At 37.4% G+C, this 23768-nt stretch overlaps 1 protein-coding gene and 1 long non-coding RNA gene across 2 annotated transcripts; one reads left to right on the top strand and one right to left on the bottom strand.

Moving 5' to 3' along the window:
- The first annotated feature begins 2664 nt into the window (after positions 1–2664).
- NPY (neuropeptide Y) lies at positions 2665–17360 on the top strand. Its single transcript, XM_039342085.1, has 4 exons — positions 2665–2895; positions 4760–4947; positions 13617–13697; positions 16877–17360. Exons 2-4 carry the CDS (start codon positions 4760–4762, stop codon positions 16899–16901), a joined length of 294 nt encoding a protein of 97 aa, XP_039198019.1. The 5' UTR covers positions 2665–2895; the 3' UTR covers positions 16902–17360.
- Positions 4966–14553, bottom strand: LOC120307362. The gene is made up of 3 exons (XR_005556501.1): positions 14223–14553; positions 7183–7275; positions 4966–5914 (listed from the first exon to the last, which is right to left on the bottom strand). It is a non-coding gene; the product is annotated as an uncharacterized LOC120307362 (long non-coding RNA).
- Positions 17361–23768: the final 6408 nt, after the last annotated feature.

The raw sequence follows: 23768 nt of genomic DNA, 5'->3' as shown, positions 1-23768 counted from the left end.
AAGGGTGATGCATTAGTCCAGGGGTGTCAAACTCAATTTCATTGAGGGCCGCATCAGCATTGTAGTTGCCCTCGGGGGGACAGGTGGGTGTGGCCAGGGTGGGTGCGGCCTACTGGGTGGGCATGGACAGAGTGGGTGTGGCCTACTGGGTGGGCATGGCCAGCTCTACATCGTTCGCATCAAGGTTGCCTGTGGGGGCCTGGGCAGGAGTGGGACAGATCTGAGGGTCTCTGGCAGAAAGGAGTGGGACCGGGGCAAGCACCAAGGCATGGTCCATTTCTTCATTCTTCACAAAAAGTGACACTTCCCCAGCATGCACCCAGGGGGAGAGGCTGACACATCAGGGGCTGGTTCCTCGCTGGTTCCAGATGACCTTGTGGAACTAAGATTGAATGTGTTTCAGCATAGATGGCCACCACAAAATTGTATATTGGCTCCCAGCCAGCCTGGGCCAGGGCCAAGGCAATGGGGGCCATTTCCTCACTGTTTCCAGGATGGCTTCGCGGGCACATGAAACCACTTTGCGGGCCGCATCCGGCCCCCGGCCTTGTGTTTGACATGTCTGCATTAGTCACATGATTTGTTTGGTACTTATTTTTAGCATTCGTCACTTCACCCAGAACCAATTAAAGTTGGTAGCACTGTATCATATTTGGACAGATGCGAAGACCCAGCTCTCTTGAAAAATCCAAATTGTTGGGAAAGATAGGATGGTAGAAAAGAAGAAGATGAATAGTAAAATGTGGATGAATTCAATTCAATAGATGCACCATTGGAAGGTTAGACTGAAGATAAATTTCCCTAGAAAAGATTGATCTGCAGTATGTGATCACTGAAAGTTGACACTAACATTGATGGCACACATCAGTCAAGATCAAGCTGCTGACAATCAGAAACTACAGTAGGGTACTGTACTATAAAACCCTTTCTGAAGTAATGAGATTGAGAATAGGAAGTTTGTGAATGTCTTCATATATTGCTGGATTACATCATTTTAGCTATATGCTGGTGAAAACTAGATTCTAACGCTGGAATGTCATTAAGGTATTGGGGGAACTTTAAATACATGCATTAGCAATAGCAATAGCACTTAGATTTATATACTACTTCACAGTCTTTACAGCACTCTCTGAGCGGTTTACAGAGTCAGCATATTGCCCCCAACAATCTGGGTCCTCATTTTACCGACCTTGGAAGGATGGAAGACTGAGTAAACCTTGAACAGCTCAGAATCGAATTCCTGGAGGAAGTAGTGAGTTAGCCTGCAGTACTGCATTCTAACCAGTGCACTACCACAGCTCTGAATGACTTTACTGGTGCATGAATAATTTGAATTAAATCCAACAATCTATGGGGTTTATTCCCAAATATTCATAATACTTATATTAACCAGCAAAGGTTAACATAAAAATCACATAAAAATTATAATTAGTCATAATATAGTCATTTTCTCTCCCTTTGGAAAATAGATTAGTTTGCAATCAAAAAAATCATATCTGGTTCTTCTTGGACTATCTAACCATCTGCGAATACAATGATTGCAATAAGAAGTCTAGTGTACTTTTTCAGGTTTTACATTCATATTACCTCAATTTTTTTGCAAAAAAAGCACAAACCTTTCCTTTAACTTGCAAAAGTGAGCAAATCTACAATTCTCATTACAATTTTAGTAAATGTAAAAATTGCAAATTGTAAATGCAGCAAACAAATTAAATAAATAAATAAATAAAATTCACCATCATACTTAAAGTGTCTATTATGTATGAAACAGAAATGTCTGTATTATGTTATCAGTGGATCATGCATACCAATAAAACTAGAAAAAGTAGTATGCATGAATGTATGAAACAGCAGACAGCTGTTTTAATCCATAGACATTTAACTTTTTCCATAAACTTCTCACTACGTTTCTTCTTACTTTTTAGTCTGTAAGTTAATCTTCATGTCAAGCAAAATAACAAATGAAATCAAGGGATATGATTGTGCACTGATGGAATTCCAAAGTCAACTAGCTTTGCCTGGTGGAGGGACAGGCAACAACCAAGAGGGTTTATTGTCTATCTAGGATTCCATTTCCGAATTTGAAATTTATCACAATGGTTATGGGATAACTGAGTTCTCAATTTCAAGATCTATGTTGGCAGAAAAAAGAAGAGTGAGGGCCTTTAGAGATGCTGCCTCCAGGGACCAGACAGAATGCAAATTCTTGGTGCAGGTTTAAAGTCTATAGCTGCTGCTGGTGTCTGCGAGAGCCTGATCCCCTATCAAATGCCACCTCTCCTGAATATTTGGGATCTATTCCAGACCTTCATGCATCTCACTGTGGTGCACAATAGAACCCAGCCCACCCAGAGGCCTTTCATAGTGTTGGATTCCCTAAAGGACAGTGGCTGAGAATGTAGCTCCACACATCTGAGGAACAATCAGGATAGGTGAAAGCAGGGAGGCCGGTAGAAAGATGTGTTGAAGACCTATTCTGCCTCAAAAGTTTGGATTCAATAGTTCCCCAGAGAGAGAGAAAATGTATTACTCGGAGAAAATCTTATGTTTTTTTTCCAGCTTGTTCATTTGACTTAAACTTGAGCGATAGCAGCGGGGAGGAGGAGAGCCTCTGACTCAACAGCTTTGCGCCCCCTCCCAAGACAGTGCCAAAAGCTGAAGCAGCCTCCAACGCCAAACGAAGGGCAGAGAATGAGGAAACCGCGGGCGAGGAGGGGAAAATTTGTAGTCACCCATGCGCGATCGCCCGAAGCCCCTCCTGCCTGCCGGAGGAGCCATAAAATACCCTCGCCGAGGCGCGCAGCCCCACATTGGGAAAACTGAGCCGTTGGCGAGGAAAGCGACCAATATCTATCCGGGAGAGGCAGAACAAGCGAGTCTCACGCAACACAAAAGGTGAGCAGGCGCCTGTCCCGAAGCGCTCGCTTTCGTTTCGTCCCTTTCTTCTCCTTTATAGGAAGAAGCGCGCCTACTCGCGGGAAATTCGATCGGACTGAGTTTCCTCGATGCCTACTGCCAGTCCCCCATGGGTTCCTTCAGACCGAGGGCTCCTCCTTTTCTTCGGCAACCAGTTCCTCCTGAGTAAAGCAGCTTTCCATCCAGCGCCGTTCTCTTGCGCTTTAAAAGCTCGCCGCTTTTCCGCGCGATGCTACGGTCCAAGCGTGCGGCTAAGTTCATTTGGACTTTTTGTCCTTGTCATTTAGCTTCCCGGGATCCGGGTGTGGAAGAAAGGCGTCCTACCTGCTCCAAATATACTTTTATTTCCTCTAGTCTGGAAGTTGAGTCATGGCAACTGGATTTCTTTTCTCTGGGTCTGAAATCTTCGCTGCTTATCCAAGTAGCTGAATAGTTGGATGAACAGCGAAATGTTTCAAACCCAAAGAAAAGAAGTCCAGTTGCCACGACTCAACTTTCAGACAGCCCTACTTGGGTGACTGAGAATCTACACCGATTTATTTCCACTTCTTTCGAGAAAAAGATCCCCTCCACTTTTTTTTTTTTTTAGGGAATTGGAATTCCTTTGTTATCAGTAGTTTATGGGGGAAAGTTAAAATAATTTGAAAACAAGCCAACAAGCCCCAGTAAAATAAACAAGACTTTCAAAAGAGTGTAACATCGGGATGATATAATACCTTTGGGGAAGGATTTGTTGGGCAGTTAGTGGTAAATCCGCATCTGTTTTTCATCAAGGGACCCCTGGGTTAATCTTTTCATTTTCACGCTGGAAGGAAAAGGGGTTGTGTGTGAGGGGGGGAGAGAAACTATCCTAACATTCAGACATAAATCCTAGAGCTCAGTTTTAAAGCATTCCTGAATTAGCAGTGATTTGAGATTTTCAATAATTTTCAGTGCCTCATTGTTATGCAACTAATGAGAATAGTTGGCACCAAATCTGCAAATTTAGCAAGTTTTCTGTTGAAGTTTATAAACAAACTATAAGAATTAGGCATTTTTAAAAATGAAACTTACCCATAAGAAGATCTATTCTAGACAAACTCATACAATATTTTTATTCTGTAATCCCGTGCCATATTGATGATGGGGAGGGTGATTCCATGATGTTTTCTGTTTGTAATCCTATTGTTTCTTATATTTTTCTTTTTAGGGACAATCCATTAAAGAAGGAAAAATGGAATAGCCGTACTTTGCCTTTTTGAATGATATAATAGGGTGTAGACCTACAGGGTGTTTCCACAGGAGAAAAGGTTTTGAACGCTTTAAAATAACAGCCACTACAAAAGAAACAGGAAAGGAATGTGTTAGAAGTGTCTTCCTAATGTTTCTCCTCAGAATGTAATTTCCTCACTGGGGTATAGAAGAATGATGTTTTTTTCTTCTTTTTGTATTTAAAATAGTTCTGCATTGTTCATGAACCTCATAGCAATTTGTAATACATTAAAGCCAAACCACAGACAGGTTCCCTCTCAAAATGAAATAATTATAGGGGCTAGTGTGCAAGCTTATGAGATTACAGAAGCATAGAGGCAAATTTTCATCTATCCATCCATCTTCTAGTTTTAGAAACTAGCCTCTGGGCAAGTAATTTTATTTCTTTATTTATCTACTTATGTAGACTTGTAAGCCAATCACAGCTGACTCTAATTGGTGACTTAATAGAGCTGAACGAGCTTCTTCTAAAACTCTTTGCGAGGAGTTGGCAATCACGCATTTTCCATTCCTTCCTGGTGGGAAAGGAACAGAGAAATATTGAAATAACCCTCTGGTTCCCTCCTTCTTGCAATTTCCTGTTTTCCTACAGATGCAGGGGACCATGCGGTTCTGGCTTTCCATTATGACACTCGCCCTGTGCTTGCTGATCTGTCTGGGAACCCTGGCAGAAGCTTATCCCTCTAAACCAGACAGCCCTGGTGAGGATGCCCCTGCAGAAGACATGGCCAGGTACTACTCAGCATTGAGGCATTACATTAACCTCATAACACGGCAAAGGTAGGTACCAGGGTAACATTCAGTGTAAAAGGGGGAGGGTATAATATGATTATGTATCATTTTTATCTTCCATTGTCTTCATAAAGTTTTTTTATCCTGGTGTCCTCCATATTAGAAAATGAAAGAAGTTGAACATAGTGTCATTTAGTTCCCAGATCATTTGTATTTTCAATTCAATTATGCAGAAAAAATGGAGAATTGTTCCAAATGCATGTTTCTCTGTTAACTTCATCCTTTATTTTGAGGAATCTAGAGACTGTTGATCCCAACTAGTTGTATTCCTGAATTTTTCTTCCAGGAAAACTGTAATAAAAAGTAACAAAATTCAATGCTATTGCAAGGCAATCTTCAAAACATGTGGCATTGTTTCTATCTCATTGGTGGTGGAGACATATTAAGTGGGGCCCATTATAGTCCATTGTTTTTTTAAAAAAATAGGCATAGAACTGTTTTGTCTCCAAGAGCACTGGGATAGGGCTGTCAGTTTCACCTCTGCCTTTCTTAATAACTGTCCAATAATCTAATCTTGGCTGGCATATGGAATAAAGAAAGGATCTTTGTATTGAGGTCATATTTGTGATAGATCTATGTATTCTCATTTACTTTTTTTGTAACACTCTGCAGTTTTCACAGCCTCCCTGACTTACACGTGAATTAGACTTTTCCAATGAGAATGCTTTCAGATTAGGAAATATGAATAGCCAGGTAGCTTCTGAATACTGTACAACAATAAAAAGCATCACCTAAAATCAGTCACACTGCAGTTATTAAATTATACTTTAATAAATTTCAAAGCAACAAAGAATAAGGTATAAAATAGAAAATTTCTTTCTTTCAAGAAGAAAGGAGTTATATGAACCCCTATAATAGTTTTATTGTTACCTTTTGTTAATCTGTATCTGATTTTGTTAACCTTGCTCAAGTCAGGAGTTGATCATGAGAAATGGATGTTTACTCGAAGCTTGCACTATCAAAAGGAAGAAAATCCATTTTATGCCAATCCATTTTTATAGCATATGGTTTTGCTAAGTGGAGTTCATTCCATCAACTTTCTAGACCATAAAAACGTATACAACAATAAATACATTATTCTTTATGGTGTTGAAAAACTGTTGTCTTTGCTGCAACAGACTAACAGGGTGACCATTCTAGAATGTAGAAAAAGAAGATCAATTATTTTATTTGCTCTTTGCTTGATCTCACCTTTCCATCATCAGCCCAATGTGGAGCTGTCAGTATAAATGAAATTTGAACTTTTGAAGATAAAAGTGAATGGCATTTGATCCTATCAATCCTAGGCAAACATTCTTAAGAGAAAAAGGTGAAGAGAGAGCAAGTAGAATTTAGTGTGTGCATATTGTGGAAATAAAGAATAAAACCTGTCCCCTGCTTGATCTGAAATTTTCAGATGCAAGTGTGTTGTAGACTGGAACTGTGACCCTGATTCTGAGCATTGCTTGGAGAGATTTTATTTATTTATTTATTTATTAAAATGTATAGACCGCCCCACTCCCGCAGGACTCTGGGCGGTTTACAATAAAAACACAACATAACTTAACAAACAAACAATAAAATAACATTCATCCAGGGGTCAGATTTTATAAACCCCAGGCCTGCCGGAAAAGCTAGGTCTTAAGCAGCTTGCGGAAAACCAACAGGGTGGGAGCGGTCGTAATCTCCGGGGGGAGCTGATTTCAAGACATGGGCGCCATCACAGAGAAAGCCCTCCCCCGCGGCCCCGCCAAATGGCACTGCTTGGCCGACGGGACCTGAAGGAGGCCCAGCCTGTGGGATCTAACCGGACAAAGGGAACTATGAGGTAGTAGGCAGTCTCGCAAATAGCCTGGCCCTGAGCCATATAGAGCTTTAAAGGTAATAACCAACACCTTGAATTGGACCCTGAGACCAATAGGCAACCAGTGCAGCTCACGGAGGATAGGTGTAATGTGGGTGTACTGAGGAGCACCCACTATCACTCACGCGGCTGCATTCTGGACCAACTGTAGTCTCCGAATACTTTTCAAGGGTAGCCCCATGTAGAGCGCGTTGCAGTACTCCAGACGTGAGGTGACAAGGGCATGAGTGACTGTAAGGAGAGCCTCCCGGTCCAGGTAGGGTCGCAACTGGTGCAACAGACGAACTTGTGCAAAGATTATTTTAATGAATGTAGTAGTGCTGTAGTACATTGCTGAAAGTGGGAAGACCTTTTTTTTTTCAACAAGGTTGATCACTGACCTTCAGAAGACCATGTGAAGAAAAGCTCATGGACTGTATACACCCATCTCTGTTCTCTAAGCTCTGGTCCTGCTCCCACACTTTTATCTTTCCCTTTTTAGGAAGGAAATGTGAAGGTAAAAATTAAACAAATATTTGTTATCTAACCTCTCTACAACTTTGGTTTGATCAGCAGATCCTCAGCCCATTTTTTACTATGTGACAGGAGAAAAACCTCAAATAATTGTAACAGTTATGATCAAAAGTGGCAGAAACAAATGGGAATTATGTCATATCTTAGCATTGTAAGAATCCTAAGGCATTTTATATGTGAATGATTATTCTTAAGGTTTGTATTTCAAGATTGAACTGGGCTGATAGTTTACAGAAAGTTTCCTCACTCATCTCCAGGCACCCAGTCTTTACATAATTTTCTGGGAATGTTCCAATAGACACAATGTGTAAAATAGGCTTCCTAATACATATATTCACACTTGTGTCATTAATAGTGGATCTCTGTATGCCAAAAAGTTATTTAACTATATATAACTACTTGCATAAATTCACAGAAATTAGTAAACTGAAAACATATTTCTATAAAATAATTTAAATCTTTTTATAATACTTGACTTGTGTTTGTGTTTGTGCATAAAAAAGACTGTATATAGAATGGACCCACCAGATCCTACAGACGGAACCATTTAAATGGGGTGCAGTCTTTGCTTAAATAACCACTTAAGGGCATTTTTATCTTAAAAGAGTCTGGATTTCCTATTATATATTTACTGGATAGTGAGGATTCTTAAGCTTCATTGCAAAAAGAGAAATACAGGTATTCCTTGACTTACAACCATTCGTTTAGTCACCGTTCACAGTTACAATAGTACCAAAAACATGACTTATGATAGTTTTTCGCCCTTATGACTGTTGCAGAATTCCCATGATCATGTGATCAAAGTTCAGCTCTTGGAAACTGGAGTTATTTATAATGGTTGCAGTTTCCCAGGATTATGTGATCATCTTTTGCAACCTTCTTACAAGGAAAGTCAATGGGGAAGCCAGATTCGCTTAACAACCATGTTACTAACTTAACAACTGTAGTGATTCACATAACTGTGACAAGAAGGTTGTAAAATGGGCAAAACTCTCTCAATAACTGTTCTGCTTAGCAACAAAAATTTTTGGCTCAATTTTGATTGTAGGTTAAAAATGTGATGTTATTTGCATATACATTTTACATGCAATTTATACATAAAAATACAAGTATAATTTATTAGAATTGAAACTGAAATACAATACATTGTGATAGAGATTGAACAGTTGACTTATACACTATCCTTTTCAATTGATTGTACAGGTGCAACTTCCATGCCCATTTTCTCCATTTTGAGTCTGTTTCCTTAAAATAAACATGGATTGGGCAGCCTGTCAAATAAAAGATAGCATTCAGAGGACACTACAAAGAAGGGCGTACATGTTGCATGTATTTGTTAATAAATGTCATTTTAAAGAATTGCTGATTAAGTCATAACAAGAATAGACCCATTAAAATCAAACAGATTTCTGGGCAGTTCAGGCTAGAGTGATCAGTCAAGATTTAAACTATGTTTTTTTTTTAAAAAAATAGCTACAATACTTTATATTTTTTTTCTGACATTGCCAAGTTTTAGTTAAAAAGTAGATTGTATATTGTAAAATAATTAGTTCAGATACTAGGGTCTTTAGGGTGTATTAATTTGGAATTAGCCTTAAAGACTTAAGAGAGAGGGAAATACAAAGCTACAGATTATTTTAATATTTCAATGTTATAATTTAAATAATAGAAATGAAATTCAGAAATAAAATCTCTCCCCTTTAATGTTTTAATACCATAAAAGCAACTGGTTATGAGATATCCCATTTAGCCCCAAAAAGCATGGTTCAGTTGGACTCATCCACTAATTGATTTACAGTTCAAAACAAATAAGATTTTATTAGATTTTTCACTTACTATGGACTCTTACAGCAGGGAGAATTGAATTAGAAGCTCGGAGAATAATATTACCCATTAAAGTTGTTTTAGCAAACAGATAAATGATTGTGCAATAAAATAGCTAAAAAGATTTCAGGAATTGAATAGAAATCCTTTTCTTTCAGCATTTTTGATCTATTTTTATTAAACATTTTTAAAAAGGAAGTAAAAAAATAATATAAATTAATTTAGTGAGAAAAATAAATTGAACAGAAAGCTGAAATGAAAATGAAAAATTAATATAAAAAGAAAAAAGATACAACGAAGTACTTCTGATCTTCTTTAGAGCAGCTATAAGTACAATTATAAATTTACTTCTTACTCTGATTACAACATAACTCTATTATTTCTGTTATTCTGTCTAATCATTAAAACCTTAAATCATGTTTCCTCCCCCCCCTTTTTTTTTTTTGCTTTCACAATCTATAAAGGGTTTCAAGTCAGGAATAAATGTAGATATTGTCTTTTCTTAGATTAAATAAGTCAATTTAGCCCTCTCAGCAAGTTCTATCATCTTCACTAACTATTCCTCCATTGTGCTAGTGCTGAATCCTTCCATCTTTGTGCATAAAGTAATCTTGCTGTAGTTATGCAAAAAAAAAGTTCCATTACATTTTTCCAAAGCATTTTTAATTGCCCAGAATTGCAATTCTGTAGACCAATAGATCATGCATATAATACCAAACAAAAACAATTCCCATAAAGTATTGTCATTTTCCAATCAGCAGTTACTGCTCTCCGAAGCCTTATTCTGGTTCTCATATTATTTTGTTGTATGTGAGCATAAAACAAATCAGAACTGTTTCTTGGGTGGGGCAATTCTGCACAAATCCAGACATAAGAAGCTGATTGTGATGCTTTAAAAGTATTAAATTATACATGTAAGTAGATCCCTTTTGTCACTATGATGGCCTGCTAAATCTTGTTTATTTAATAAGCCACTCTTTGCAAGGTTTACAGAGCTACAGTACAAAGTAATATATCATACTATGGCTTGCTTCAAATAAAAGTCCTAGCAAAGTGTTCTGATATTCCCGTACAAGAATCCTCTACAGAATGACTAAATTTGGCACATCCTGGTTCTCATACAAAGCAATAGTAGCCTTGTAAAAAAAATTACAGGGCAGGAACTTTTTATTAAGCTAGATGAAATTATATAAATTACATGTTTACAGGAAAGCATCCTGTGTGTAATAAGCAATTCCATGTGTCACTAAAGCATAGACATTTTTGAAGGTTTATTTCATGGTTTCAGCCAAATGGAAATATTAGAAGAAGAAAGAGAAGAATAGAAGATTTTTTTTTTTAAAAAAAATGTTGATTACAGCCAGTGTAGACTTTACAGTTCCACTAGAGAGAATTAAAACAGATTTAAGATTTACATGTAGAAATGCTCTAAGGAAAAAAAATGTACAATTTCTCAAATAAAGAAAAAGCAAAGTGACCAATATAGAGCAAAATAGGTACAAAAATCTGGAAGAAAATTGCTATCCAAACATTTCATCCCTCCCCTCTCATTGCTTTCTATGGAACAGGAGAGGGGGGAGACTTTCTGCTAAGTTTCAAACAGTCTATTACTTCCTGCTCTTTTGAAAGAGTCATAAAGCCCATTATTTCCTGACTTGAGATTGGCAGATTCTAAGTGTTTCTCACTGTGGGAAAGATTTTTAGGAGGGGGGGGGGAAGGATTTCATTCCCAGGGTTGTTTGACCCACAGGCAAACTCTTATGCATCTGTAAGGTCCAGAGCATTCTTCCTGATCTGTGTCTAACTGATCAGGTTGGGAAGATAAAGTTAATACTAATAAGAAACATCTGGCAAATCATGTCAGGCCAGAGTCTGTATTCAATCACCTTCACCATAGATATTAGCAAGGATTTTAACAGATGAGTTTAAAAGCCAACTTTGTGATTAAACAATGAGAAATGAAATTATTGTTCTGTTCCATATCTTTTTGCAATGGCACATTCGCTCTTCCACTCTTTCCAGAAAAAAAAGATGATTTTTCATATTGTTTTCCAAAAGACACAATGTTGAAAAATACATTTATAGTGGATAAAATGTTGGCCAATTCAATGTAATTATTTTCTATGTCTCCACAGCCTCTTTCTTTAATAGCTCTAAAGCTTCCAAAAAGCAGCTTGGACAGTTAAGAGACTCTTACTCTTAAGACAGATATGAGATTCTTGAGAGGGAAAAATTCAGAACTAATTTTCACTATCAGCAGTTATAAAGTTTGTCAGTATTCAGCATTAACTTCTCTTTACCAAGACCCTTGCATTTGCTAACTGAACATAATAAACTTCACATATTTTGAGGCTATTCTACCTAATTCAATCTATCTCAACCTGGTACTTATAAATGATCCATGGAACAATGGAAGTAAATGTCTAGCACAAGAAAAAAGTACCAGATTAGGAGAAACTGGTCTAATTTGTAGATTATTAAGGTCTTTTTAATAAAGGAGAATATTTGTAGCTCAGTGTTGACATGAGGGATTCTTGGTGCTCTCTGAGTTTGCTTATTTTCTTGCAGATGTTTCATTACCCAAACTAGATAACATTTTCAGTGCTAGCTGATGATGTTACCTAGTTTGGGTAATGAAACATTTGCAAGAAAACAAGTAAGTTCAGAGAGCACTAAGGACCTCTCAAGGACATTTTTATCATCTGGGATAGAGATGTTTTAGTGGCAGCTCCCATCGGCCACCAACTATATCTACAAAAATATTGACCTGATTTCTTGATAATGTGCAGTGCTGAGCTGATACGTGAACATTTCTAAATTTTGAGTGTAAATTATCCTCATGCATGAGTTCATTTGCAAAAAAGTATTTAAATTATCAAGTCATCATGCTGTAGTTGCAATCATTACATGAATCATTTATTCTTTAAAATTCATCAATACAGTAAAAATATGTTATCATATTCTAGTTTTTGTCTTCCAGATATAAACAATGGATTTACAATATCTCTTCAAGGTTATATAATAAATCACATTTTTAAGGAATCTATTTTTATTTTGCTTTGTTGCTGTGGATGAAGAAGAAATATTGTCTTAAAACTGCAAGATGGTGGAGCTGCTTAAATAAAAAGATTTGAGCTCAGTTTCAGGCATAAGAGAATGATAGCTTTGTTCAAACTGTTTAATTAAAGAAAATAAATCTTTTATTTTTAAAGATATCAACCAATAATCTTATTAACTGATTCCAATAAATATTTTGTTATAGTTATATTTCTTTAAAACAAATAGAATTCTTGGACTTTATTATTAAAGGGATATTTACTTGCTCGGCAGCTTAAGGTAGGTCCATTGGCCTATATTTTGGGAAAAACAAGCAGAAACACGGACCATTCTAGATAAATATTTGAATCAACTGTATAATGAAATAAAATACTTGTTTGCAGTTTAATAATGCAGCTGGTTCTCTTCACATTCTTCATGAAAGACAGTTATTTTAGCTTTTGAAGATTTAGAGAAACACTTAAAACTTTTTCTGACTGTACAAGTATGCATACAATTGCAACGGAAATAGTGTTTCTGAATCTAGATCTGCTGACAGAATGTAAGGTTTATAGAACTTTTTTCTGTAGCATCAAATAGCCTTTTATTGCATATATTTTTTCATTTCTCTCTCTCTTGACTTATAAAAGCTGCTTTTTAAATCTTAATTCACTGTCAGTAAAATGAGGTTCTAGAAGTTGCTTGGTCAAATGGTATGTGCAACTGCAGGGATAGATAGATACCTTGCTAGTAGCAGAGGTATGTTATTTCTTTTTGTTCAAGTAGCACAATTATTCTTTAGAAAGGTTAGCTTGATTCCTTCTCAGGAATTGTATGCGTTTTATGCATACAGTGTTCTGTATCATCAGGCTTTTAATCATTATTCAATGTTTCATATTATCATACTTAACTTTATATTATCATACTTAACCTTTACTATATCGACTGTATTTATTCTCTGGAATACTGGCTGAAGTTGAAAAAACTGTATTCCAGCATATCAGAAGATAATTGGAGACAATTACTGAGTTCTGATCAGCTGTGTGTCTCCCAGGAGTTTTCTGAGTCCAGTATTCTTGGATATTTTATTGGCAGATGGCAGGATTGAACACAGATCCGTTGTTTAGAAAGCCCATATATAAGATCAGTCAGCTGTTGCACCTTTGTAGGGTTACATATGGGGGGGGGCTTCAATGTTTAGATTGTGTTTTAATTTTCATTTAATAGTTAAGCTGAATTGTTTCCTTTTATTACTAACACTAGATCTTATATACTATATATTTTTCTTCAGTTGGTCAGTAAAACAGTATATATATTATAATAGTTGAAATAATAAATATGCAATGAATGTTGATGGACGATTGTGCCTATTCATACTTGTTTAGTGGTTTTTTTCTTAAAAAAATATCTAACAAATTTAATTTTTAAACTCATTTAACAGATATGGGAAACGATCCAGCCCAGAGACGCTGATCTCCGATCTTTTGTTGCGAGAAAGCACAGAAAACATTCCTAGATCTAGGTAATAGAAAAGTAGCTTTTGAAAGTTATTCCTGTAAGTTGCTCAGAACTTTATTTGCACTGTAAACTACACTATCTTTAATTTAAAACCCAGGTTTTGCATGGACAAATCTGGGATTTTACCTATTCTGGAATGTTGATGAGTTTTGTATTCTATATTGAAAGTTGATAAATCTTACTTGGTGTCTGAAAAGAAAAAAGGAAGGAACTGCTATCTCACTCCATTGTGATTCCAAGTATGAATGTTATATTGGTCTATGAACAGACTGAGTCTTACATGGATAACATGTATTGCCCCATTCTTTTCTCATTCTTTTTCTATCTCAGTCCCATGAAAAACAAAATCTCTGATACTAATTTTAGCTGAATAACTATTCCTACAATGCTTCTATTTGACATAGTAGGGTTCCAAAGTTAAGGAATGCTCAGTCATTTTTATTACAAAATCAGACAGATAAGCATATATTTAACAATTCAGCAACAATATTAAAATAGATTATCTGGATGACATCAGTTAAAAACTTACTTTTAATGTTGCCTTTCTTCAGTTCTCATATCCTTTTCTGCATGTTTTAATGGATTGTTTATTTTTTTATTCAGATTTAGCATATATTTTTATATACCTATTGTAAATTCCTTTAAATATTTCAATAGATTGAAGGTTCTGTCAAAGCCAAATTTACCCCAAAATGACTTGTTCTTTTCTGCTTTTTGTTAAAATTCTGAAATTTGTTAGCCAATATATATATATGGGTTCATAGAGGAATCTGTGATATTGTCCAATGCTCTAACTTGATTGTATTTATGGATATTTGGGGGGAGGGGCAAATAGGAAACAAATTACAATGTATATGTTATTACACTGTGAGGTCAACTACATTACTTTAGATGTGATTTTATAATTGCACCATTTGTACTATGACATCATAATATATGTGTTGTCTTTCCAATATTATCTTAGGTTGCTATGCATACAGTTGCTTATACAGTGGTACCTTGGTACTCAGCTGCTTTGAAATGCATCGAATTTGGTACTCAACACATTTTGACATGAACATTTTGTCCCAGTACTCATTGTTTGTTTGGTACTCAATGCATAAGCTAGAACCTGTTAGTATCGGCAGCCTTGTGACTCACTACATCAATTTGTTTGATGCTCATCGCTTTTGATATCATCATGCCTCTCGGAACCAATTAATGATGAGTACTGAGGTACCCCTGTATTATTATCTGAAAAGAGTTGTTTCCATTACTAAGAGGACAGAGATCATCTCTTGTTCAGAGATGCTTTAATTCCCAGCCATCTTAGGTTCAAATGAAATTCAGGAAACGAACAACTTGCCTTCTTCAAATGCAGGATTTTAAAATTATTTCTAAATGGATGGAGGGTCCTTGATGCTCTCTGTGTTTGCCTGTTTTCTTGCAGACATTTCATTATCCAAACAAGGTAACATTATCAGTACTAGTTTGGATAATGAAACATCTGCAAGAAAACAAAAAAGCTCAGAGAACACCAAAGAACCATCATGTCAACCCTGAGCTGCAAATATTCTCCTTCATTAGTAAATGGATAAGTGTCAACGGTTTGTGGTAAAACTATAAATTTCTGACTATAGTGAATGTTGGCAGCTATCATTCTGGAGAAAAAACAGAAAAAAAAAACAGAAAATGGATATATCCCAGAAGAAAGGCTGCATTTAAATTAGTATGTGTTGTTATAGACACTAAGGCAAATAGTTGTTTCTAATAATGTCTCCACATCAATTGCTGGTCAATGTAATCATAGAGAGATGATAAAAATGTTCCTCTCTCCATATTCTATCTGATATGGTGGGAAAGATTTATAGAAAGGATATAACCCTGTTCTGATAAAGTAAATTTATGCTCAGTCACAGTCATAAAGCTTTCCCATTGCATGGAGAAGTCAAACTGTATTCACTTGAAAAGTGCAGTTGCCTATCTTTGCATTTTCAACATCAGCACAAAGAAATAAAAGCTGGAATATGTGTTATACACTTTCTATGCTTATAAAGTGAAATAATAGGAGGATCTTGATTCAGCATCCTTTTTAATTGCATTTTCTCATTTTTTCCCCACATGGTGAGCCCCTTGATGTCACCCTTGGAGCTACTCTGATTACAGTCCCTCATTGTTTGAAATAAAAGTTGATAACACACATAAATAAACACTGATAAATGCTTTGCCTAGTTTTCCTTTTCCTGACTGAGTGTCCTTTGCAAAATTTGGGACTTTAGCTTCCAAATATTGAGAATATTTAATTATTCTGGCTCAGAATTCTAGTAACTTGAGTTCCAGTATACTGTACCTGGAGGGCCAAAAATTGAGGACTCATGTCATGCAATAGAATCCCAAAATTTAGCATCTATCTCAGAGAAGATGTTCAAACTGTTCAAACATAATTTGTATGTATTGAACAATCTATCACACACTGCATGTGGATGTAATTTATAAGCTGTAAGACACTTGTCTCCTTTCATATGATGAATCATGTTACATCAGCAATAAGGAATCCATGTTCTTCCCATTTCCCTGCTGGCTGAACCTGGTGAAACTGCAATCCAGCAACATTTATCAGTCTAAAATGTCTCCACTTTTAATTTATTCACGGAGACTAAATATAAATATAACTAAATATAACTTGCGTGACTAAGTTCTCCTAAACTTACTGATACAGAGTAAACATACTTATTCCAGAGTAAGGAGTAGTAGAAAAGTAAAAAATAATATGTCTGATAATAGTTTTTACATAATCAACTGTTGATTATGTATAACTAAATAATACATTTTAAATATAAACATATTGTTAAAATAATGATCCTGCATGCAGAAAGGAAAGACAGATAAGTTCTATTTATTAATACATAGCTAACAAATAAGTTTGCTTGATAAGTTTAAACTTTGGAATCTTCTTTAGTGGCATACCAATAATGAAAAGAAATAAAAAATCAGGAATTTACTGTGTTTTAGAAGAAAAATATTACCTTTCCCTTCCTTCATATGTAAATTGTAATTCAAATATGCAAAATATTATAAATTCAATTGTATTATGATAGCTCATTGCCTATGCCTCTTTCAAAGATCCAAGATTATATAATGCTTTTTAATTTTCTTGCAGAGACATTTGAATCTTTCCCCCTTTTTTTTCATATTGTGTTGCAGGTATGAAGATCCTGCAATGTGGTGATGGGAATCACAGCTGACTTTCATAATTCTTTCCTGGTTTCCACTCCATGTGCCATTGGTTAGTTGATCAGTTGGAAGTCCACCCACCAGTGCATGCAGTCATTGTCCTGAATTCTGTAGATTTTTTCTCCCCTCATTATCCTTGTATGTTTATTTAAATAAATAACTTGTATACTCTACATGGGAACATTTTAATGCAAGAGAGTCACTCTAATGAGGAGCGATTTTTCAAGCTATTAAAATTTAATTTACAACTTCATTACTGTCTAAAATAGCATGTATAATAATTGTAGCACCCAACCTAATAATTGTATAAAGAGTAGCATTTGTTTTACATATTTGGTCCAGGAGCCCATTTTTAAGAATTGATTTCTACAACATTATTTATTTCATAACTGTTGCTACCTATGACACAACTGAAAAAAAAATAAAATTATGTGGAAAGTGCATATTTCTCTAATCAGTGTACAGAATATTATTTATTGTCTTGACAACTATTTATTGTATCATTTTTATGACAAGAAAAGAATCTACTAATATTCCAATGGAATATTCCAACTAATTAAGAAATGCATATTAATATTGTTGCTACTCCATGTATTTTATGATTATCATGGAGAGGAGGGGCAGAAGAAATAAGAAAACAGAAATATTTTTTTAAGAAAACAGAAAAAAAATAATTTACAAAGATTAAACATTACTGCATAATGTTTATTAAATGGATTACTAAATAGAACCCAGTCTGTCACCAATGGGCCCAAACTTTGGGGTCTCCATGGAAGGTTCCCCCCCCCAGTGCTACTGGCAGCTGAAAAGAGTCTATCAGCTTCCTTGCCAACCAAGTTGCCCCTGAACTAATCAGAATCATGGCATAATGGCTGATAGTGCTACGGCGTTGTATTCACACATGATGCCATGCTCTGGCTTTTAAAAATATAGTTTAGTGAATAAACCATCACTAGTCAAGATCACATAATTGATTGAGCCAAAATCAAATAAATCACATGATGTCATTTGCGTGTTCTAAAGCCAATGACTTTCATCTTATCCCTGTTCTCCCAGATACGTTTATCTCCCTGTTTTCCCCAGATGTATTTATGTCTGTCTGTCTGCCTGCCCACCTTTCAAATTACGCCCTCATAATAATTATGGGAGAAGAGTCAGCATAGCTGGGCTCTGTTCTACAATGCATGATTGTCATATTATATTCTTCAAAAGTAATTTCTGGCACTTTCATCAGGGACTCTTATCCTGAGGAGTTTCTCTGCTTCCATAATTTATTTGTTTCAGTCAGTCAGTGACTCAGTCCTGAATCCTGTTGACTGCTTGGACTAGTCCTTGCAGTTTTCTTGGCAAGATTTCAGAAGAAAAATCACCTACTAATTGGCTATCCCCATACCTACAATAAATTTGTCCACCACCTTGTATAAAGAGCTGCCACATTCATGGTAAGGTTGCTTGTTTTGGAGTGGAGTTGGATCTAGAAGGCACTTGGACGGAGGACCATCAAGAAATCCTACAGCTATAGACTAGCCTGAGGATTAAAAATCATTCCAGAAGAAGAAAATGGCAATTCCCTTTGGCATGAAAGGAGTCCTAATGTAACAGCACTGTTTATTTGTACTAGTTAGCCAGTTAAATTATTTAGTTATGATGGAAGGAATGCTTCTTATCTGGAAAATTTAGAAAATAAGGTCTGTATTTGAAAAGCTGTAGTGACAGATATTTAATAATGGAGTCCTGAAGAGAATAATTTAATTTGCCCTGCTCTATTTCTTCTTTGTAAGAAGTTTGGGAACCAATCTTCAAGATGGCTGCACCACTGCTGAAAGGCTCATAAAGATTGATGCTTAATTCCAGACTTAATTAGGCAGAATGCCAGAAGTGTCTCAAACATTGCAATGGGAGCTTCATTTTGTTTTTAATGGACATGACTTTTTACCATTTCTCATTATAATACAAAGATCCTAAAAGTAGAGAAAGAAAAAAATCAGGAAATTTTCTTTATGTATTAAAGTTTATAACAACTATAATTTGTTTAATAATGATCCCAGGGGTGACACATAACTTTAATCTATAAAACCATAGTTTGTAAATTGTTGTGTCTGGATTCATATAACACATTGACCAAAATCAATAAACTACCTTATTATAATGTGTGAACACAGACACTTTATGCCTCCAACAATGTGCAAATGGAGATAGAAAGGGGCAAACTCTTTTCATGGATTAGTGGAAAACCACAGAACTGCCAGCATAGTCCAGCAAAAAAGATAGGGAGCATCGGCCCAGTTCCATGCAACGTGATAATGAAGAGAACAGTGAAGTGGAGGATATTGTGCTCTGCACTCATATAAGCAAATTTGGTTGCTTAAATGATCCCTTGAATCAAATTCTTTTAACTTAAAAAAAATGCTTTAACAGCAAATGTAGAATAATGACCTTGTGCTCAATACTTATTCCTATTGTCATTAGGACAGTCTGGCAACACCAACTTTGCTTCCTGGAGCAAAGGTTGTCCATCCCTCAGTTGTCCCTTATGTATCTCCTTTCTTATTGCAAATTCCAAAGAGTTGCAAAAGATGACTAAAGACAACTAAAACTGAACAATGCCATACAGTAGAGATAGTCTTTGTTTAATGATCACTCATTTAGCAGTTGCTCAAAGTTATGATGACACTGAGTGGAGAGACTTACAACCTGTATTTGCAGTTGAGACTGTTGCAGCATCCCCCATGGTCACTTGACCACAACTTGGGCTTTTGGATAATGGCACACATCTTGAATTGTCTGATCACATGACCACCATTTGAAACCTTCCCTATCAGCTTCTGACAAGCAAAGTCAAAGAGGAAGTCAGTAGGAAGTCACAAATGGCAATCATTGACATTGCACCTAATGACCATACAGCATTAGCTTAATGATGGCAACTGGAACTGCTGTTGTTAGTTGGTGTGTTCACAAGATGCTACACTTTGGGACCATATATTTTAGAAATGGATTTGGTGGTCCCAACTGCCATCATTAAACAAGGATTACCTGTATGCAGGCCCAATAGACAGGTTCTGTTGATGCCCAGTGATGCAAATTACTCTGCTTTGAATGGCTAGATTAATTGACATTGAACATACAGCATACAAATGTCATTATGTTTAATGTCTGGAAATGCAAATATAAACAACTTTACCATAGAAGGTCATGAATGCATGACCAATTTCAAACTCATGTTTCTTCCTTAATCATACTGATCTCATGAAAGTGATATTTCAAAACGGCATGTGTTCAGACTTTAATTTTAGTTTAATGGATGTGAGTTATCACTGTAACCATATGCTAAAATTTAGTTAAAAATTAATGTCAGAAAACAGTTCCAAGCAGACCACCTGGAATAATAAAGGCACAGTTATTGCTTCTACCATTCTTCAATAAGAGTTATTAATTTTGCCATGAGTTAGTATATCTGGGTTTTTCCATTATCACACTGTTTCTCATAATTCCTCAAGGCTTTAGGCAGGATCCCAAATTAATACAATTTCCTATTATTCACAGAATATTAATCGTCATGGTAGACCACAGTTCTTATTTTCAGACTGAAAACATCTGTTAAGTCAGGGGGTGACATCAGTCAGAAATGATGAGTCATCCTTCTGGATTCACACTTGGCTGGATGTTCTCATATTTTATTTGCTATCTTGCCTGGACTCCAAACCAAATGTGGGAAATGAGAGAAACTTATGATTAAGGTTCTTGCACAAACTATCTGTTTGCTGCAGTGTGAATTTAATATAACTCTGCATTGAAATGAAGAATTTATTTAAAATGGCATAAAACTCCAGCTGACATAGTACTGCCTTATCTGGCTAGTCCAGAAGTACCATTTACATTTCTTCCCATGTCAGTGAAGACTTGTTTTGCCATAGCATCGCTAAGAATGGTTGATTTCCCCCTTTTTCAGAACTGTCACAACACCATATGGATATTTTTTTAAGTATCAGCTGGGGAGAGTTATTAACTAGAAACTATTCTAAAAGTGCTGAGATGATTGTTCTTTTTTATACAGATAATTGTTTCAACATATTCTCTTCTTTCCTCTCTGCCTTCCCTTCTCTGCCCTCTTCACGATACCCAAAATTATCCTATTGGGATATTCTGTGCCTCCCAGCCTCCATAATAGAAATGAACCATTTTTCGTTAAGATTCTTGATTATGGGACCTCTCCATATTCTCATTCCAGACTGGGGGCTTCCTCCAATATCTGTCTCTGTCCCAGGGAGCACCAATCTTCTGTGTTGTGTTTTACTATATTGATGATCAGCAATAACTAGGATAGGGTCAGCCCTATAGCACTTTTCTTGTGGATTTCCATCTTCCTCTGCTTTCATGGGGCCAGGGTCAGTTTAGTCTGCACTCTGGTCTCCCCCTCCCAACACCTGAACTTCACAGAGACTGTTTTTCATCCCTACTACTATGTCCCTCCCTTCTTCCCTCTCTTTGGCTTCCTGACTACCTTGCTGGTGATTTTACCACTACAGTATCCAGCTGTGAACCACCAAATCTTCTTGTTTCACCTTGTTTCAGCTGCTTCTGAAAATTAATTTGTTGTAAAGGTTATGTACTGTACCTAAACAGCTTAAGGAAACAGAAGGAGAAATAGCAAGCAAAGCCAGAAAGCAAATGAACAACAAAGCTATCTAGACAATGTGGCCTTTAATATATGAAGATCAGTAAGTTTGGAACCAGAGTAGCTCAGAAGACAACTATTAGGTGAAAATTGCACCTAGTAAAACTGAGGTAAGCAACAACAGCAACAATCAATGAGGCATAGTTGAGACAGAAAGCAAAAGAGTTGCTATAAAAAAAGAGAACCAGACTCAAAGCTGGCTGAGAAAAATCATATGCGAACATGCAGCATCTAAAGCTGCAACTTCTTTCCTCCTTCCTTCTCAGCTCCATGATCAGTAGGTATGCAATAAAGTTAACAAGGAATTAAACTAGTTGGTGGTTGTCTTGCTATTTTTTTGGGATCATTTGCTCTCCTTTATCCCTTGGATGTTGTTGTCTCATTGAAAGATATGTGTGTTCTCATATAATATCCTGATCACTGATCAAGAGGAAAGTGGAAAAGCAGCCAATGACACCATCTGTTGAGTCCTCGAGTCAACGGTGAATGAATACAGCACATTCTGTAATCCCAACAGCCCTTTATTTAAAGTAGTTCTCTCTCCGTCATAGCTCTGAGGCCTCTCTGACTCCTTTAATAGCATCCCCGGGCAAAAAGGTAACATTTGGCACGCTTCCGCGCCTTGCGCATGTGTGCAAAGCCATTGCAACGTCCCGAGCCTGCCTTTGCAGGCTCAGGATACAACACCCCTTCCCCCCCGGATGAGACTTATTAACTATAGAGATAGTTATACGCGACCTCAACACGAGCGTAGTGTGCCAACCCCAAACCTGCACATCTATTGCAGTTGTGCAATAGCCACACACAAATGGTACTGGGCTATTGTTCTGGAATTAACTATCCAACGCTCACACTCCCATTTTCCACAACAGTAGGCACCCTCTCACTTTCCTTGCTTGGACAGCAGGGTTACAAAGTCCTCAAGATACTTGGGAGATCTTTTTACTCTCTGTGACCTCCTTAGGTTCTGAGAACCTCCTACTTCCTCTTGTGCAGAGGATGAAGTGGAGTTGCCCCCTCTTTCAAACCCTGGTGGTCCCTGTGAACTGTGTCCCGTTGCCTGGCCTGCTTGCTTGCCCACCGGGCTCATCGGGCCAGGACTTTGCTCCCCCATGAACCTGGTTGACCTGCCTAACTGTAGGCTCTTGGGCCCCTCTGTATGCCTGCCACTGCTTGGCATTTCTGTAGAGCCCTCCAAGTCCACAATGGACTTATCAAGAGGTCGTATCCCTTCACTCCCAAGCCCCGTAACGGGACTGTCTGGGATTTCTGCAGTGCCCCAATACTCAGTTGCCCCCCAATCTATGCTGGAGGTGCCAGAATTGGGATTTGCCTCTCTGACCACCTCCCTGTGTGAAGACTTCCTTTTGGAAGCAGTAGCAGTACTGGGCCAACTTGACTGTTTGTGTGCCAGTTCTCTTGCAATGTTTGGGTTATTAGGATGCTCCCAGTTATTCTCTCTGACTGGAGTACTGAATGGTAGGTGTAAATGATGAGTATGCCCCCTGGGTGACTCCCTGGCTGGAGTAGGCACTGGTGCCTGTATGCTTTCTTGTTCCCTTGAATTCCTGTTTGGAACACTTGCGGAACCTTGGAATAGGCCGTCTTCGGCCTCTCCGTCTGGCCCCAGCTGCTGCCAACACCCTTCCCTTTGCCCATAGTGGTCCCGCTCCACCCAGGAGAAAGCCCAGGAGTTGCAGAGGGTAAGTCCAGTCTCGTACGCAGCTGATCAATATGCCGCCGAAGGACATGACTGTCGTCCAAAGAGACCTCGTATGATAATGGACCAGTAAACTTGCATACTATGGCAGGAACCCACAAGTGACCGGGCCCGTAGTTCCGGGTCCATACTGGGGCACCCACTTACAGACACCGCGGTGCCCTGGGTTGGGTGACCTTAGGAGGCAGTCTGTCCGGGTGCAACCTGTCAAGTTTGGTGATCAGTTTGCACCCCCAACGGAGTTCAGCTGGGCTCTTTCCAGTGGAAGTTCAAGGTGTGGTGTGGTAAGCAAGAAGAAAGTCTGCCAACCTGTGGTGCCAGTCCCCATAGGTCAGTTTCTTTAAAGCATCCTTGGTGATGCGGACCATCCGTTCAGCCATACCGTTGGTGGAAGGGTGGAATGGTGCTGAAGTGGCATGACGAATCATGTTGGCCTGTAAGAAAGCTTGAAACTCGAAAAAATTAAT

Source organism: Crotalus tigris, unplaced genomic scaffold (assembly GCF_016545835.1).
Source record: "Crotalus tigris isolate CLP2741 ecotype Arizona unplaced genomic scaffold, ASM1654583v1 scf7180000017774.6281472, whole genome shotgun sequence".
Classification (NCBI taxonomy): domain Eukaryota; kingdom Metazoa; phylum Chordata; class Lepidosauria; order Squamata; family Viperidae; genus Crotalus; species Crotalus tigris.
The sequence above is the reverse complement of the archived record's forward strand: the minus strand, read 5'-3'. Positions and strand labels throughout refer to the sequence as shown.

Coding starts and splice junctions, on each gene's coding strand:
- NPY (XM_039342085.1), top strand. CDS start 4,760: ATGCAGGGGACCATGCGGTTCTGGCTTTCCATTATGACACTCGCCCTG. Junction 4,948..13,616: donor AACCTCATAACACGGCAAAG/GTAGGTACCAGG, acceptor CTCATTTAACAG/ATATGGGAAACGATCCAGCC. Junction 13,698..16,876: donor GAAAACATTCCTAGATCTAG/GTAATAGAAAAG, acceptor ATTGTGTTGCAG/GTATGAAGATCCTGCAATGT.